The sequence below is a fragment of the Coturnix japonica genome, chromosome 1 (assembly GCF_001577835.2).
Source record: "Coturnix japonica isolate 7356 chromosome 1, Coturnix japonica 2.1, whole genome shotgun sequence".
Lineage (NCBI taxonomy): Eukaryota > Metazoa > Chordata > Aves > Galliformes > Phasianidae > Coturnix > Coturnix japonica.
In genome coordinates this window covers 60481648-60500167 of record NC_029516.1, presented here as the reverse complement: position 1 = coordinate 60500167, position 18520 = coordinate 60481648, and the positions used below count along the sequence as shown (strand labels likewise).

Below are 18520 nucleotides of genomic sequence, written 5' to 3'. Positions count from 1 at the left end.
AGGATGTACTGAGATCAAATAGCACTAAGACACCCACATCTTATGGATAAAAAGAAAAAAGAAAAAAGAAGAAAGAAAGAAGTCGGTATGAACTTGAGAAAACATGATGGCAAAGCGCCGGTAAAACAGGACTAGCATTAAATTACTATAAATCTTAAAGAAGAGCTGCCGATGTGAAGTTCCACACTGGCCATTTGAAAGAACCAAAATAAGAAGTATAAAAAGGTAATCGGGAAACACGTCAAACACCAATTTTAAGAACGACAATACAATTACAATATAGCCTTCATACAGTTACAGCACAGCCTTTTATAGTTACAAACGGAACGACTGAAAAAATGTTACCTGATTGATCCCACACCACTTTTAAGGGAAACAAGGTCAATGCCAACGTCAAACTTTCAGAGTGAGCCCCAAGCTTGTTCTCATGTTCACTCCGACCGCGTTCTACAAGTCAAACATTGTACCACCGCGCTGAACAAATGCCTTTTTTTTTTCCCCTTAAAGTGACGAAAGGACAAGCTGGAGAGAAGTGCCTGGACGGACCCAGCGGAGGGGGCAGGAGAACGCTCCCATCTCTTCGCAGCAGCCCGCCCCCGCCAGCGCGCAGCATGGCAGCCCCGCACCGCGGGCAGCGCCTCGCCGCTCCTCCGCTGCCCGTAGCACCTGGCACGGCTGGCAACACACGTTCTTCCCTCCTTCCTTTTATTATTATTATTGTTTTTATTTTTATCTTAAGAATAAAGAAAAAAAACCCTGCACCCTCTCTCAAAAGAAATCATAATAAAACTAACCCGTAACGCAGCGAATTACTCTCACACGTCCCTCCATCCCCATCCACTGCGCCCAGTGCCACGAGCAGCTCTCCCCGCAGCGGGAGCAGCCCGAAGGGGCCGGGCCTCCGGAGGGACCTCTCTCCGGCCGAGCCCGTCCCGTCCCGACCCCGCTCCGGGGTCCCCGCTCGCCGCCCTCAGGCGCCCCCCTGGCGGCCCAGCGGGGAGCGGCGGCACGCAGCGCAGGCCTGGCTGCCCGGGGACGGGGCCCACCGGGTGCCGGCTCAGCTCGCTGGGGAGGGGAACGCGGCCCCGAGCTCCCGAAGTCACTCCGCCGGGCTGGGCGGTGCGAGAGCGGGATGGAGCTGCTCCGCTGGCAGTTCCCGAGGCAGACAGGCAGCGAGACGCGGCTTTTCTGCGCCTAACAAGCATCGGAGCGTCGTGCGCTCTCCGAGATAGATGAAGAGCCGCGAGTGTTTTCAAAGGGAAAAGCGCCCGGCTGCTCGGGATGCTGCCTGCTTAGCATCAGCACGGACGCACCGCAGCCACCAACGAAGCGCTGCGAGCACCACGGCAGTAGGCACTGAGCGCTGGCAGCATGCGCAGGTACGCGACCCCGCTTCTCTCCTCCGCTGCCGAGCTCATTACAGCAAACCAGGCCCGAGCAGGACACCCACAGAACAGACAGAGCCGAGAGGATGTCAGACTCACTTCTGCAGGAGTCGTGAAGGCAGAGGTATACAGCAACTTGAAAGTACCCTACCCAGCATCACACATCACATCACACAAACACACCATCCCATCACCGGGACTCTGCATTCACATACCTCAGCAAGGCACTACGTGCCTCTTACAGCATAAAGCCATAAGTGCTTGTTAAAAGCTCCCCAAGAAGCAGTAAATATTTTGTAAACTATTTCTGTATTTCAGCTCTCCGGACAGCAAGAGGAGGAACAACAATTCCTCTCCTTCCTAAAGGTACCAGTCACAAACACCATGCACACAGACAGTGCAAGATGCGTGGAGGGAGAGCGTGTGTATGTGTTTGTGTGTGTTTTAATTAACTCCTTGAATGCATATGATGAGCCAGCCACCCAGAATTAGCAGTGCCAAACTCCCGATTTGACTCGAACACAGAGAGCACAACAGTGGGATTGTGCGGGCTGGCGTGTCACTCAGCCTTCTCCCGCTTGGGCTTTTTTTTGCTCTCTAAGACCGGGTCACAGTCGCAGCAATTGGTAAATTGGAGAGATGGCCATTAAAATCTATAATCTGTAACAGTCAACTTCTTCCTCGGCAAGCGTGAGCACAGCAAGTGAATGGAACACACACAGGACGCTAACGAGTAGCCGGCAAGTGAATTAATTCCTTCAGACTCATCTCAGAGAAATGAAATCGCGCCCATTTCTGACGCGGCGAAGAACCACCAGCTGAAACCTCCGCTTGGCACTGCATCCACTCTCCAGACCCAAAACCTGAACACACGAGCCACAAAGTCACCTTCTGAAAGCACCTCAGTGAGAGGTAAATGCTACTTAGCTCAATACTAAAGAAATCTCATTGGCTTACTTTAAATGAAGGAGTAATCACTCTTACATCTACAGGTAGGTTTGAGGAGAGTGGAACATCATTCTGAGCAAGGCGTCTGATAGAAAGGCATTATTCTTTCTCCAGAACTCTCAGCAAACACAGTAGAAGGAAGAAAGCTTTTAGGGTAACTTTAGCTAAGAAAAGCACTTAGGAATACGCAAAGTTTCCTTTTAGGAAAATGATTTCTCCATTTGACAGTGTTGGTACAACCCCAAAATAAATTCAGTGGGAGTCTGAAATGACTCGTGCAGCAAAGCGGCGCAGCAGCTAAGTATATTTCTCTCCTCCCAGCAGAGGCTTGCTTTACATCCTCGCCTCTCCCTTCTACGTGCCGTTCACCAGCACTCAGAACACTTCCAGGGCACAGAACCACTGACTGGCGATACTGAACTTCTTCTGCTGTCCCCATCCCACTGCTCGGTCTGTGCCTTTTGTCTGCCAGCTCTGCCTTTCTCCTGAGGAAGCACTAACCTTGCTTTCCCTCTTCCACACATACTTCCTTACCTCGAACTAGTGTATCAAAAGAAAGGAAAGAAAACAGAAAAGAATGACAGAGAGAAAGGCAAAGGACATCACTTGGTCCTGATGCTGAGCGGAGCCTCCCTCTCAGTCTACAGAGAAATGTAAATATGCAGTAATTAATTTGGGTTTAAGAACGTTCCCTACACTGGGGACATTGTTAAGCAGTTGCTTTATCTATTTTTCATTTACCAGATTTTATTAAGACATTAAAACTTTATGTTGGGCATTTCCGAGACCTCATCATTCGGTACATTTCACAGTTGTCTGCGACGGTTCCAGCTAAATTCTCTCTGTATTTCCACAGAGCAAACTTTCTTTCTGTTGTGGCCGTACTTGGTATATTTAAGCATAACAGCCAGCCTTTAAAAATATAAAAAAGCAACAGAAGAGTTGTCACTTTTGAGACATTTAAGCCCATTCAGAGTGCCACAGGTAGTGCCCAACGCGCACCCTAGGAGTACCTCTGCTCCATGAAACAAGCAGAGCAGTTTCCAGTTATGATTCCTCCCTACACCCCTCCTGCAGACCTCATCCCCCGCATGCATTGTGGTGCTCCCCTGCGCCAGGCAACAGAGCCACCACAAACAGGAATAAAGAATCGAGGAACTTCTCGGGAAAGCACGACAGTCCTCACGTTTTTGGCACGACAATTAATTATACATGCCGGCTCACAAAATGTAGTGCAATTTACTACTGATGCTGAATGAATTAATGAGTGTTTATCCGTCTGACACTCAGGATCATTTTCATTCCAAGTGTGTACAGCGAATGCCCACGGTAATGACCACAGCCTCCAAAGCAGCCCCATCACCTCAGCTTCCCCAAGTTAAGGTGTCCAAAAGTTTCGGTGCTGCCTGCAGCTCCCCAGGATGCACCCAGATATGACGGAGGGGCGGGAGGGGATGCAGAGGGACCCCCTGAGTGATGGGCAGGCACTGAGAGCCAAACTGCAAGCACTGTGCCTGACAGCCTTATACCCTGCTGCTCCATTTTACCAGGGAACGGTAGGAGAGGACAGCACCAGCGCAAGCGGAGCGGTCATGTATATATGACTTGTGGGACCCCAGTGGCTGCACAACTGTGCTCCAGGAGCAGCGTCTGCAGCCGATGTGGGATAACAACCTGCGACAACTGCCTGAAACCCCGTCCCCTGCACACCATGCCCACGTACACACATGAACCCCGCAAACCCACGTGTGTCTGAGCATCCGTGGGGGAGAGGAAGCGCGTCCTCACGGCCGGCTCCTGGCAAACACACATCTGTGACATGGGCAGGGGCTGCTCTGTGTGCCTGTGCAACTCCAGTCAAACACACGCCGTGTAAACAAACGGTAATGATTAACAGAGGAATTGGTTGGGATCACCAATTTCAACTGCAGGGGGAAAATTGTATAGAAAATAACAATAATAATAATAATAAAAAAAGTGATGTGTCCCGAGGTTCGTTTTTATGGCTTCCCATCCCTACCGCTCGCTGTTATCTGCGCAGCAAACGGAGAGCGATGTATTGACTATTTAACTGGAATGTGCACAGGAGCAGCTCTGGGATCCCTGAAAACAAGACGGACGCCTACAAAAACGGAGCGGAGGCACTCGCTTTATTTCTGCAAGAGATGTTCTGTCCGCAATGATTTGTTTGTATATCGAACTGATATAAATGCACTTCAGAGGAAGAAAAGTCCACCAGCAGGAAAATGAAAGGACCCATATTCTGCCTGGCAGGCTCTACATGCACGCTGCTCACCACAAAGTTCAAAGAATAACCCAACCCGCTCGCTCGGACACGTCTGGATGGGACCTCGGTGAGGCCCACGGAGCACTTTCATCTGTCCATTGTAGGGACAGAGGCACCGCTGCGATGCCGCACCGCTTCAGCACAGCAGCACCAGCAGTTTCCTCAGGTAGTTGCACTAAGTTGGTACGACGCACGTGTACAAAAGCATCTTCCTCTGTTATTGCAACGGTAACAAAGCAAAGAAAAATGCCCAGTATTCCACACAAGTCTGGAAAATCGGCGATAGGAGGGCAGCGTGGGGAGCAGCGCCACACACCAACCCCACTTCTGGCAGAAAAGCTCTCTGCTTGCAGAAAGAGGGCAGAAAGCGTTAAAATAGTTCTTTTCCGCACTTCCCAATTTCGTTTCTCTCCGATGCCTCAATTCGGGCGCTCCTTCCCGTCCTCCTCTGCCCGCTCCCACCCGTTCCCTCCCTGCCTCCCCTCCGGAGCGCTCCGAGCGGCGAACAGCTTGCCTGAGCATATTTGTACCCAGCTGGTCTAGCACCTAGCTCGCACCGCACCGCCGGATACAACCAAATGTTTATACAGGAGGGAGATCGCACCGAGACGAGCCCCCCCCCACCCCCCCCCTCCCCGGCAGCGCATCCCTCCCGCCCGCGGCCGGGGACGGCGGACTCGGAGCGGAGCGGGGGCTGCCCGCACCCGGAGGGGGGGCCGCAAGTTGGCAGCAAGTTTCCCGGCCCCGCGTTGTAGGGCCGGGCCCGGCGGCGGCGCGGCCAACAAAGGTCGCACGGAGAGGAGCGGAGAGAAGCGCTCCCGGCGCGGCGGCCCCAAACTTTGCCGGGAGGGCACCGAGCAGTGCGGGGAAACCTCCCGGCGGGACGGAGCCGCACGGAGAGCAGCATCCGAGCATCCCCGCTTCCCCCCCACGCCGTGACAGCGGAGAGGTGACGCGGGGCGGGGTGGGGGAGCGGGGGCATCGCGCCGAGTGCGGGCATCGCGAACAGCGAGGGAAATATGGGAAAAGACAGAGAACCCCCCCATCCCCCCCACACCGAAAAGAAAAAAAAACAACAACAACAACCAGCGAACGCCAAACCCATCGCAGCCCGCCCCCCCCCCCCCCCCCCGCCCCACCAAGTCGCCTCACCTTTCAAACTCCTGAGGTAAATCAGGGTCAGTGAGCATGCTGGAAAAGCGCAGTTTCCCTTTGTCACAGCAGCCACCTATGGTCGCCTCCGACTGAACCTGTCAAGTGAGCCCGAGCCCTCCACACCGATGGATTTTCTCCCTCCTCCCGCCTCCCTCCCGGCGCGCTGCTCTGAGCGAGGGCTCCTTGACCAGGCTCTTAAAGGGGCCGCGCCGCCGCAGCCCCGTTCGCCGGGCTCCCCCCGCGGCGGCGCGGCGCTGCGCACCCGCGGCCCCGAGAGCGGGGGGAAAAGAAAAATAAAGAGGTGGGGGGTGGGGAGGGAGGAAAAGAATAAAATAATGACTGAAAAAAAAAAACAAAAGAAAAAGAAAAAAAAAAAAAAAAGCCTGACAATCCACCTAAACCGGGAGCAAATCCCCTGCGCTGAGGAAGATCAGCGGGGAGAGGAGATAAAACGAGAGCAGAGTGATTAAATGGAACCAGTTACCAACTCTCTGCGAGTTGCAACGGGGGAGAAAGGATTGGGCGCAGAAAAATGTTACCAAAGGCATTTGTGCTCGGAAGAATTTCCACTCCTTTACTCCCCCCCCGCCTTCCTTTCTCCCCCCCCCCCAACCAGCCCCGATCTCTCCCCTCCTCTCCCTTTTTCTCCCTCTTTGGGGAAGGGAGGAAAAAAACCCACAACAATCAAGCATTGTTGAAAGAAAGAAAAGCAACTTTGACAGATGAAATATAGAGGGGCCCCTTCAAGGAAACCTGTAAACAACTTGTCACTCACTGCCGCTCCGCGCAGCGCCGTGAGCCGCCCTGGCAGCGCACCCGGAGTTGCCTCCGCTCCAAACTCCATCAGACGGCCCCGCCGTGCGCCGGGGGAAAGGTAGCGGCGTGCGGAGCGGAGCGCACACGCGCAAACAACAACAAACGCGGCTCTGCCCTCCTCCGCTGGGGCCCTTCCCCTGGGGACGCTCCATTCCTCCCCGCACCCCTTTCCCCCGGCCCGTCCCCAAACGCGCTCCCCGGGGTGAGGCGCGGACGGAGGGAACAGAGGGTGGGAGCCGGGACCGCGGGGCAGCGCCCGTCCCAGCGCCGGGAGCAGCGGCACAACGAGCTGAGAGCGGGGAAAAATGAGAGGAAGGGAGAAAAACCCCACAGAGCACAACACACCGGTCTACCGCTCCCCAGCGCACACACCCACGGAGCTATCCTCCATTCTTTTCAGTTCCCCAGCCCTAATTCCTTTCTCTCTCTCTCTCTCTCTGCTTTAATTTGCAGCTGGACAACATTAAAGGCCTTTAAAGCCCACGAGGCTCTGACCCCACAGCGGTGGGATGAGGTTCGCTTCTCCCCCCCCCGACCCCCCCATTCGCCCTCACCTCCTGGCGGCGCGCAGAACGCAACTTGGCTGCACTAGTTTATGGGCACATCCACACGGAGCAGCCACGAAGCACTCGATATCGTCGTGCCCACCGGCCGAAAGAAATCCCCCCCGAAGAAAAGTGTGTTATTTTATTAATACTACCCTATTTAACTCCCCCCCGCCACCTCCCCTCCCCCGCCACCCCTCCGCCCCCGTCCATGCACATGTTGTAACCCAGCAGGCTCAGGCTGGGGCCGCTCAGTCCAGCGCCGCACGAAGGCACCACTGGCTTCACCCCTGGATGAACGCTTCTGTCACCCCAAGGAGCTCGGCCCCACTGGGGACGGGCGCGTTGCCCAGCACACAGGAGGATCCCCCAGGCTGCCCTTGGCCCGTCCCCCCCGAGCCCATCCCGGGGGCTCTGCCAGCTGCTGGCAGGAGGGAGACCTAATGGCTCCTCGCCGTGGGGCAGCTCTGCCGATTTCCTCCAGTAGCCCCTGGCTAATAATATTTTCCACAGAGGTTCATTCATGGGAGCCTGACAAACCTCGTTACTATGTACAAGGATTTTTATTTGTTATTTAGTAGCTAGCCCTTTTAGGACAGCTGTGAGGTAGACACTGAAAAGGCGGCGGATGATTAAAAAGAACAATTCCACATACTTTCTCTTTCATCTGAGTGTCTCAAACCACGTTAAGTCTCACATTACTCCTCTGCAGGTAATAAATATAATTAGGGCTGATTCCAAAACTTTATTTGTATTGAAAAGTATCTCGCTCCACAGGGGCTCCATTCAAATCAGCAAATCTCTGTGTGGAGTAGGAGGCTACTTAGTAGGAGAATTTGGCCTCAAATAAGGAAACTGAGATGCAGACAGGCTTAGCAGCTTGCCCAGGCTGACACCGTTAGCCAAATGCAGCAACGGGATGGGAAACAAAGATCCACGCGCCTCAGCCCACAGCAGCCCTCACGCTGCTGAAACACGCTGTGTGTTTTTGCTGCTCTCCTCGGAAAGGCGTGACTTTTTACACGTGGTTAAAGCACACTTCATCCCACTGCTCACACTTGTGAGAGCCCCCAGCCTTTTCCCTTTGACTGCCCCTCAGCAGATGCTGCTCCTGCTCTGCCATTCCACGTTCTGCTCCAGCCTGCTTGCCCTTAGCCCTGGGAGCTGCCTACAGACAGAAGCCAGTCAGGAGCTCCAGCTATAGGGAGATGAAGATGACCTTTCATTCAAAGAGTCTGCAATGTCTCTGGGACTACCGTATTCCGACTGTACATTAGCCCCATCCAGATCTCTAACCTTGTCTTCTTTTTCCAGCTCAGCTCCACGCCACAACTGCCCTTCTCTGTTCACATATATTTACCTCTATTTTCCCTCCTGTTAAAGCATCTTCAGCACAACGAGCACATCCCCTCCGAGTCCCAGTCTGCGTCATGCCCAGCAAGCTGAGCCTCCTCAGGCAGATCTCTGCTATATGATTATGAACCAGAGCAATCGCTGCCTACATCAGGAACTATGGAACAGGACATCGGCCAGACCTGAACCATAATAAAAGGGGGGAAAAAACACAACACAAGAGAACTCACCAACAAAGAAATGCTGGGGGAGAAAACAAAGATAAACAAGCAAGAGGGAGTGCTGGGAAGGAGAGAGGAAATGGAAGGAAGAAAGAAAGGAAGCAGAGATCATTGCTCTGAATGTTTCTGACATAAACCTTTCTTTTCCCTTACCCTAGCCCTAGCTTAGAGCACTTACCATACTGTGTTTGCCACTTAGTGCCTATCTCCTTCTCCCTAGTTTCCTTCATCCCATGTTTTCTGAGCTCCCAGCTTGGTGTGAGGAATCACGGTCCAAAAAGGGGGAAAAAAAAGTTACCATTACCGCTGTATTAATATCGTATTGCTGCATTAGTGTATGGATGTCACTGTGTTATTGTAGATTCATCTGTAAAATTATGTTCTTGTAGTAAGTTCAACTAATTGCAAGAAGCAGCAAGCCAAACAAATGGTTTGAGGGGATCTTTGAAACTTTCCTATGGTCATCTTGAAGCCTTGCTTTGTACAAATTGCGAGGATGTAGAACAAAAGCTGTTGTCTTATCAGAAACTGGAGAAAATGAGGAATTTGGAATCAATGACGAGTCAGCTCGAGCTGAAACTAAGACAATACGTAACTACAAGCCTTGTTCAGCTCTTCTCAAGCTGAGAATCAGGATGTAAGTCCGAATACCCCCACGTGATGAGAAAAATGAAGCCTCCCCCCGCCAGCCCTTCCCTTTGCATTTCTCTTGCTCTGTTCCTTTGAGGGGTGCCCAAACCAAAAAGGTTCAGGCAAAACAGGGCAGTTGGGGTTGAAATGAACCAAAAGGCTCTGACTTCCATTTAGGTGTGGGAAACATCTCAAATTATAAATTCTTATCTGAATTTTTGTGTGCTAGTGATTTTTTGTTGCTATAGTGGTCCTCCAGTTCAAGAGATGAACCAAAAAATCAATTATCCACCCAGCTCAAGTTAGAAATACCATAACTCACGAATATTACAGAATCCACAGGTCTTTATATACAAGCAAATGGGCAGAAAGAAAGCCTTAAACTAAGGAGATGATTTAAAAAAAATAAAATAATAAAACCCATCAAATGATAACACTTCAGCCTGATGCCTTTGGCAGCTGCTGCAATATTGTAAGTAAAGGAAGTGCTGGAAAATAAAGTGAGCTTTTCATGTTTTGTTGTTTCCACTGTAGGTTTTAATAATAGAGACCTACAAAGTCCAAGGAAATGTAAGATATTCCACAGAATGATTTACTGGAAAACTCTCATAGAAAATATGCAAAACCCTGAAGATCCTACATAGATTTTCTTTTTTAGGCATATATCCAAAACAACTACAGCATTAGGAATGAAACTCTAACATTTCTAAGCAAGGGTTTTTTGGAACAGGTTAAGAGAGAGAAAGGAGAACGGAGTGGGGTTCATGCATTTACTACGAAGAATATCTTGCAAATAATGAGTGCTTATTTCAGAGTATGGAAATGTTTAGCTACAATGCAGTTTGGATCATATGCTTCGGAACAGATTTTTCCTTTCAGTGTGCATGCCTAACTGCCATTTCCATTAACGGGAATTAAGTACATGTGTCAAGAGAAGAAGTTAACTCTTAGAAATATAACTAATCTATGCTTTTTTAAAAAGAATGTAAATGCCACATCAGGCATGTTTGGTGTTGGCAAAACGGAGCGCTGAATATAGGATCGCAAAATCTGAGAAGGAGAAGGCGGTCTGGAGGACTGAAATTTCTGTGCTATTTCGAGTTTTTCAATTTACTGAATTTCTTCAAGGAAAAGTAAAAGCATTTCACTTGCAAGCGAGAAGCCCTCATTTATCAGCTATTTACCTTCAGTTTCAGTGGGGGTCTATCATCTGCAGCACTCCCCATAAAGGAGTACTGACACTACCCTTAAGGAGTAATCTGAATCTTCATCAAAAATTGGAATTCAAACTTCCCTAAGGGCCAGTAAAAATAATTACAGAGTTTCTCATCCCTTTATTATCAACTCTGCTTTCTTTGATTCCATCCACTCCACATCGGTTGAGGTAAAGGCAACTCAAAATTCATACAGAACTGTAACCAACTGTGCATTTTTAGAAACAAAATGATATGTAAACACATGCAAAACCAGAACAAAACAAAACAAAATCCATCAATACAAACAAACAAACAAAACAAAAACAAAAAAAAAACACAAAAAAACCACAAAAAAACCCAAACAAACAAAAAAAAAACAAAACAAAAAAAGATAGGGAAATATCCATGGATAGGAAGTGTCCTTACAGTTATTTAGGAAGCTAGCCGGATTTAAAGTCTACAGTTTCTCATCATGGCTCTGAACACAAAGTGTTACTAGATTAAGAACCTGTTGCTCTCAGTCTTCTTTCTAACTTCTTTTTCAAGCATGACTATTTCACGCACAAAGTACCATCCCAGTCAAAACCTGCAGCTGCACCTCACTCACCCCATCCTGCGCAGGCCGATCACATCCAAGGGACTGCTCTGCCACTGCCAAAGCCCAGCCCATTTTCAGCCCCTGGCACAACAATGCCAGCAGGAACATCCCTCCTCAGTGTCATTTGGGATGACTGTTAGCAACATGTAAATGCCTGCCACAATACACCGGATGATGAACTTCGCTCATTTCATACAGACAGCCAACTCCCATCGGACGGAAATGACTCCCTTTTCCCCTGGTGTGTGCGTGGAGGAGTGGTTGGGAGAGATCGAGTCTCTTTTGAACGAGCAACTTCAGTTTTATAGCCAAACATAAGCCTCTGAGCCCACGTACCCTAATGCCACAACTTTGATCTATTTATAAAACTAGATAGTAACTGCTGAGCATGACTCAAAGTGCACTGAAATTGAGATCTTTCCACTTAACCCAGCGGGTTTTTCTGAGTCTCCCTCAATACAATGCCTGCAGAGCTTATCACCACAGAATTGACATTTCCCCAACAGCAATACTATACAAACTCATCCACCGACAAGGGCTATGAGCATTATATTTTGTCTCTGTGTTCCTAACCTGACTGCATTTTCCACTATAATCCGCTCTTCCTAACCTATGCACCAAGGAGGCTGGATTTAAAACAAACAAATTTGCTCCCATTGATTGCCTGATATCAAACAAGCATCATGCAATTAAAAGCTCAAGGGTGATTTGTAATAATCCACCATAGATAGTTCTGTGCACTTTCTACAGGTGTTCCTTCTTTTTGCAGTCCTGAGGTTTGCTCTGGTGTTTGCAATCAGAATTCTCCAGGCCCACATCTACCTCTGCTGTCTGCTTCTCTACACCATCTTCCAGTGCCACTGGGATCATTTCTTACCTTTTTACCATAGGGCTATCAGCCACCTTCAGCTAACCAGCCTGAGCTCTTCTGGGTGGGCATGACGCACATATAGCTCAGTTCATGGATGCCCTCCATCTCACACACTCATTTGGATTAGAAGAAGAGGCAATGTAAAATGCTTCCAAATAATCTGACTATTTTCTTTTCACTTTGTATTAGAAGACCCATGAAGAATTAGGTCTTCTGCAAGAAATACCTTCTATCAAAACCAGTTTACATTTTAGACTAACAGTAATTAAACAAAGAACACAGAAAAGATAAAATTCTTACATGCTGTAAATTGTTTATCTACATTATTCCTTTTTAGTCTGTATAACCACAAGTATTCATGTAACCACTACACAGCAAATGTTTCAAAAAACATAGATGCTGAAATGTGCGGTTTTTAAATTCAGAACAGATTTGTAAATACATCCCCTTTCTAATGTACCACACACGTTAGCTGCATAACATATACAGTCTGTGATAAGATTAATACAAATTAGTGTTTATTAAATGCACTCTACTGATATTTAACTTGTTATACACGTCACTGGGAAGATCAAGCTGTAAATTAAGCTATGATTCTAATGACATTAAATGCATCTCTGGAAGGAGTCATGAAATGTTGCTATCTTACACCTTGCACGCTGAAACAGCAGTCACTGAGGATGTAGAGTTATGTTACATTTCTGAAGTAACAAAACTGTACTATATGCGCTCATTCATTTTAAAGCAGCTCTGATGCTGTTTTTTGAGTGATTTTCCACTTTGGGGTAAAAGCAGAATGAATGTCATCCATTTCTGTTGAAACAAAAAGCTAAGCTCCCACTTCCAACGCAAAACCCCCAATTCAGCGGCTATTACAGATAAATAAATAGGCAAGTATGGTATAAAACAGATTGACTGCTTTTTTTTACTGTTAGTTCTGCAGAGAAAACCTCTTGCTCCTCTTGTTACATGGGACAGCTAGAGGCTGGCAGCATTGCTGGGTGCCATGGTGAGTGCCCCTGGGAACGCTTCCACACTTCGTTGCAGAAACAGAGCAAGTACTGCTATGGTAAGTGTGGGAACACTGGAATACCGAGGGATGCTTTTTAAGAGCCCTAACGCCACCCAGGTACAGAGTGGACGACCTTCTATTACCACTTAGCTTGGAAGCAAGACAGATTCTCAACAGGTGGCATGGAACTGTAGTGAGAGTATAAAACAATCAGGAAGGAAATACTAAAAAGAAAAAAAAAAAAAAAAAAGCCAGCCAAAACAACAACAAAAAGATAACTGGATTGAGACCAACGCTCATTTAGATTAAAGCACAAAGTAGTTTCTCAGGAATGTTTATCAAAGAAAACTTACATCATAAACTTTTCTGTGCCTGGAGAAGATCCAAGGCTGAGTGTCTCTTCTCTTGCCATCTAACACTGCACTGAATCCAGACTGCACATTTGCTCACCCGCTTTTCCCTTTAAATAACACTTTCTATTTCTGATGTTGCTTTTGTTTTGTTTTACAATGTTTAATTTCTCTTTCTTTGTTGATGCATTTTCCTTTTGTCATTATTTCAGAGTTGTGTAAAAGTAATTAGTGACACGATGCCAAGAACTGAACCTCACACACAACCTAAATATTTTGATTCACTGAGAATGCAGTCCATAATTTACGAGTGCCTGACCCCTGTCCAATAAATAACTTAAAATAAATTAGATAACTTCTGCCTGTTAACAACCTAAACCTCGTGGATAAAAATATCAAAACACAAAAACAATGAATGCCACCACACCAGGTATCAGAAATATCCTCTCAACACTTCTGCAACAAACACAACCATATTCTTACATATGTTTTTAGTACCTGACCCCACACAATCAACTCAATGAATCATCTCTCCCACTGTTTGCATGTAGTCACTGCCTTTTCCCGAGAGCAACACGGTTCAAACTCTGCACAAAGATTTCACATGTGAGAATGTCACAGGTGAACCTTGATTCCTAAAGAATTCTGAGCTAGCAATAGAATGGCAGCAGGTGGCTCCAACAGGGCAAACTGTGGGAAACAAGTGCAAGTGTGTTACTGAGTAAGGTAATGTGAATTAGGGACCAAGATGTAGTGCGTCCCCACAATGTTTCATGAGCTCTAAGGACCACAGCTGGTTGCTGCGAGGCACCCCAAGCTGGAGCTCATGGCAAGACAGGTAAGATGAAGTGCTTTTCAGAATCTTGCCTGTTGGAGGTGTGATCTGCAAGATCACTACAAGAATATGGTTTGTTTTTTGGATGGCTAACCCTAAAATCTTGCAGTTGGGCACATAATGCAGAGATAAACACAAATCTTTTCTTTTACTTCACAGATATGGAAACATTCTAGGAATCTAGACCAAAAAGGAAGCTGCAGAAAAGTCTGTTCTCTATATTTACCTCCTTTTCTTTTGAAAGAATGACTTGTAATAACTGAGAAAGTAAAATGCAGTAACCCATTTTCCTCTCTGGTATTTCATAAAAATCTGTCTTATCTTTTCTCTAAGCATTCTTTTTGACTTTTCTTCCTAATATCAAGATTAAAACTTACACTGAATCTCTTCAGTTTTTTCTGTTTCTGCTATGTTAATCTCTAGGTCGCCTAACACATGAAGATCTCAGTACTACATGAAAAGATGTGCTACTGACAGATGACACCAATACTTCCAGTGTGATTTTCTTATTCCATTTTCAACAACTAAGTCTTGTGTTTAAATCGTTCCGCTTATTTTGGTTAAACATTTCATATGAAAAAATAGGTCCTTTCCATTACTTTGTAGCCATGGTCATACTAGAAAAGGGCAAGGTGTATCATAACATCCCTTTTTCCAGCCAATATGCAATACTATGTTTTTGTTAATGCCAAAATTGTGTAGCCAACCTGTCCATCCTATTACACTGCAAGAAGAATCCTCTGCCTTCTCCCATTCCGACTTGATAGTTTTTGCCTCAGACGTAAATGTTTCTTCACTGTTTCACTACAATGATCATGACTGTTTTCAATTTATTAGTACAGATACAAAAACAAAACAAAACAAAAAAACACCTATTACACTCAGATTTTGAGTACCCCCATTGCACTGCTTTCCTACACCAAATATCAATCCCACACTCTTAGTTTTGTCCTGTGTCCCTTAGAAGGCTGTCTAGTTCTCAAAAGTACAACTATTTTTCCAATGGGATCTTGTCAAGATGTTTTTCAAAATCTTTTTGGAAAAAAAATAATAAAATCTAATGCCTGTCCCCTACTATTTGTTGATGAGCACAAGGAATACCATTAGACATCATTTTTCTTTACAAAAGCTCTGCTGACTGATAGCCGTAATATCACAATGCTCATCTATATGTCTCTTAATTTTACTTTTTATTACTACTTCAACCCATTTATCAAGCAAGGAACCAAAATTCATTAGGCTAATTCTCGGCATCAATTCTACTGTTCAATTAAAGAGAAGCAGAAAAATTGCTTTCTCCAACCTCAGAGCTTAGAAGCCAGTATTAAAGGAAAGGCTACATATTAAGTTAGCAGCCCTATCAATTTTTAGTAGCACATTTTGGTATATCTCACTGTACCTGGTACTCTGTTGCTCTTCATTTGATGGGTTTAGCACCTCCTTTTCCTTCATTCTTGTCTGTGTCAGTAGCTAATCCTTAATATTGTAAAAGAATGACTAAGGGTTAGATTTGCCCTCTTAAGTCCTCTATGATGGAATATGACAAGGAAATAATTTGGTTTTTCAGCAAAACCCTTATCCTTATCCTCCTTACATATTATTCTGTGTTAAATACTGAAGAAAAAAAAAAAAAAATCCTTAACTTTTTTCTATGCTACACTGCTGAGGGAAAAAGTGATTTGTAAATGTGATGTGGAAAATCTTTTAGAAAATATCTGAATTTACTCCCTGCAGTTTCAGCAAGCCAATCCATTCTCAAGACACTGTGCTACTGTTTCAGATGGGTATCTCTTGCACTTCAAGCTAGCTATAACCACAAAATCCCCCAGTTTTAAGTGACACCTATTCCAGTAGCACGCTCCCTTGTCTAGTACTGTACACCAGGCAATGCAAACCAAGTGTTCAAAGAAGAACTTGGAACCAAGTCCATCTTCAGGATTTGCTAAGCCCTCAGGGGTTGATGAGCTTTCACCATACACTGATGTACTAAGGCAGCTTGTAAATTTAGAAATTCCTTTGTCAACGAGGTATCTCGAGAGCTGAGAAGGAACTATAGCTTCCTGCACCGTGCTATAGGGCTGGTGATTTTTTGAGATTAAGCCATAATGTAAGAGTTCTAATGGTCTCTGCATACAGTTGAACTAGCCCTTACAAGGAAAAATACAGTGTTTTTAGGAATCATCCAGTGATCTGCATTAACAAATCTGATTGCAGAGGTTTGCGCAGTGCTCATGCTATTTTCACATGTGGGTTTCAGCTGTAACTAAAATCTAAATCTGGGTTTTTTTTTGTTTGTTTGTTTTTTCTTTTCTATTTTTTATTTTTTTACAAAGCTTATGAAATATTTGCTTGCATTATAATTTTAGTTGTGAACACTGTTTTCATTATTAGATCACAGGTAATTACATGCAGTCTCCCAGCCATTCTCTCTGATACCCATACAGGATGCATAATGTGACCTATCTATCTCTAAAACACAGGATATTCAACAAGAAGTTCTTAGTACCATATTTTTAAAGGTTGCTATACACAATCTCAGTGTACCAAAATGGTTGTTCACATGTGACAACTCAGCTATTAATATAGCAGAGTGAATACACAGTATGGGGGGCACTGCAGCCGTAAAGCCTCTTAGAAACTGTTAGACTATTTCAATACACAGGTTGACCAAATGTGGGAAATAACAGAAAGAAGGATCACCCCCACCTGCAAGGGCTGTACAAAGGCAATAGGCAAATTACATATGCTTTACTAGGTTCCACTTCATGTGGACAGTGAGTCCCATGCATCTTTGTTGTTTTAGCCTGACTGCACACAGTCACTCTTTGCATAAATCAGGAACACCTGTCTAGGATTTTTAGATATTCAGCATCTGTTGCTGAAGAGTCAGATGTTGCTGAGCCATTGCTGGCCATCCAAAAATCTCACAGATCACTGCACAAAGCAGCAAAGCAGTAGATTATCACTAAAAGCCATTGCCCAATTCCTTACAGTTTGCATGCCTACAGAAGCTTTCAGACTTCTCACATTCACTGAGTCAGTTGTAAGACAGAAGATCACTACAAGAAACACATACGAGCCTTGTGCCATCATTTTAATCTGGAAGCTAATAGACTGACATTTCCTTATGAGCAAGAAAAAGTTTCCTTACATTTAGATTACTGACAGTTCTTACTTCTGGTGATCCAAAATACATCTGTAATATTGAAGTCACTTTCCTGACCATAATCCTTCTACTTATGCCTCTATTCACAAGTAACCACCGTGTAAACTTTTTTTTTGCATGTGTTTAAATACACAAAGCTGAAGGAAGTATTCACAGAAGGGACTCAGATTGGCTACTGTGATGTATTTCAAACGTTATAAAAACTACAAAACAAACAAAAATCATGAAGAGATAAGTGTAAAGTGCCTTTATGAATATAAAGAATCTATAAAGCCGTCACTAGGTGGGTCCATAGCAATGGATTAGGCTTTGAGAGATGTTACACACAAAACATTAATGCTTAAAACAGACGCAGTACCAACGAAAAGAGAGGCTGGAAACAGGAAACCAGAAAATGAAATGGGAGAGATTCTTTCCTCCAGCTGTAGAGCCATCAGGCCTCGAAACCAGGGGGCTGTATTCTGTACTGCTGCCCATCCCTGTGGACGCTTCAGTGGGGAAGACTACAGTTTATACGAATAAAAGTTGCTTGTGTTCTCTGGTCAGCAAGTCCACACGCTTTCATAAAAGTGGTAACCCTATGGAGGAGTAAGACTGAGGATGAAGAGAGGTATTTTTACATACCCAAATCTCTGCATCTTCAAGCCAAAGGAGGAAAGTTCCTAATTCATCCTTGAAAGTATTTCTTCGAGGCAGTGAGTGGAAAGGAAAGTGTCATTTCTTAAAGTACTTTCCTCTTGAACTGCTGTAAGAGTAGGGTGTGGGTTCCAGACAGAAAATTCATTAATTTTGGTCTAGTCATAGTTATTCAGATCTGGTAACACTTCAGCCATGTGGGAAACTGCCCCAGTATGGCCACCATGACAGTAAGAAAGGAAAAACAGGTATTTTCTCATTTCTGCTAAGCAAAAGCTCCTATCAGGATACGAAGATGAAGGAAAATGTGGGTGGATTATTTGGTTCCAGCTGGCTCCACATCACACAGTGAGGAAATGCCATGATGTTTGACAGGTTCATATTAGCAAAAATCAAGTGAAAGATTATGGGAAAGCTTCCCATTCCATTATTAAATAATTTGGGGGAGGGAGGAGGGTGGGAGACGAGCGGTTTTTCTTTCTAAGCTCTTCAGGAACTGTCTATTTTTATGACCCT

At 45.9% G+C, this 18520-nt stretch overlaps 1 protein-coding gene and 1 long non-coding RNA gene across 14 annotated transcripts in view; one reads left to right on the top strand and one right to left on the bottom strand.

The window, feature by feature from the left end:
* The window catches only part of SOX5 (SRY-box transcription factor 5), a 628709-nt gene that overhangs the window by 281736 nt on the left and 328453 nt on the right, over positions 1 to 18520 (bottom strand). For 5 of the 13 annotated variants that reach the window (XM_015868550.2, XM_015868567.2, XM_015868560.2 and 2 more), the window contains exon 1: positions 5773 to 5938. The exons of 4 other annotated variants lie outside the window; for them this stretch is intronic. In XM_015868550.2, the coding sequence (XP_015724036.1) occupies positions 5773 to 5810 (38 nt within the window). In that variant the 5' untranslated portion in view covers positions 5811 to 5938. Of the gene's footprint in view, positions 1 to 5772; positions 5940 to 6550; positions 6658 to 18520 lie in introns of those variants that run through there. 4 more of the 13 variants (XM_015868577.2, XM_032446101.1, XM_032446093.1 and 1 more) reach the window with 3 other exon arrangements.
* On the top strand, positions 5224 to 9857 carry LOC116653741. Its single transcript, XR_004308114.1, has 3 exons — positions 5224 to 5569; positions 7045 to 7268; positions 8520 to 9857. It is a non-coding gene; the product is annotated as an uncharacterized LOC116653741 (long non-coding RNA).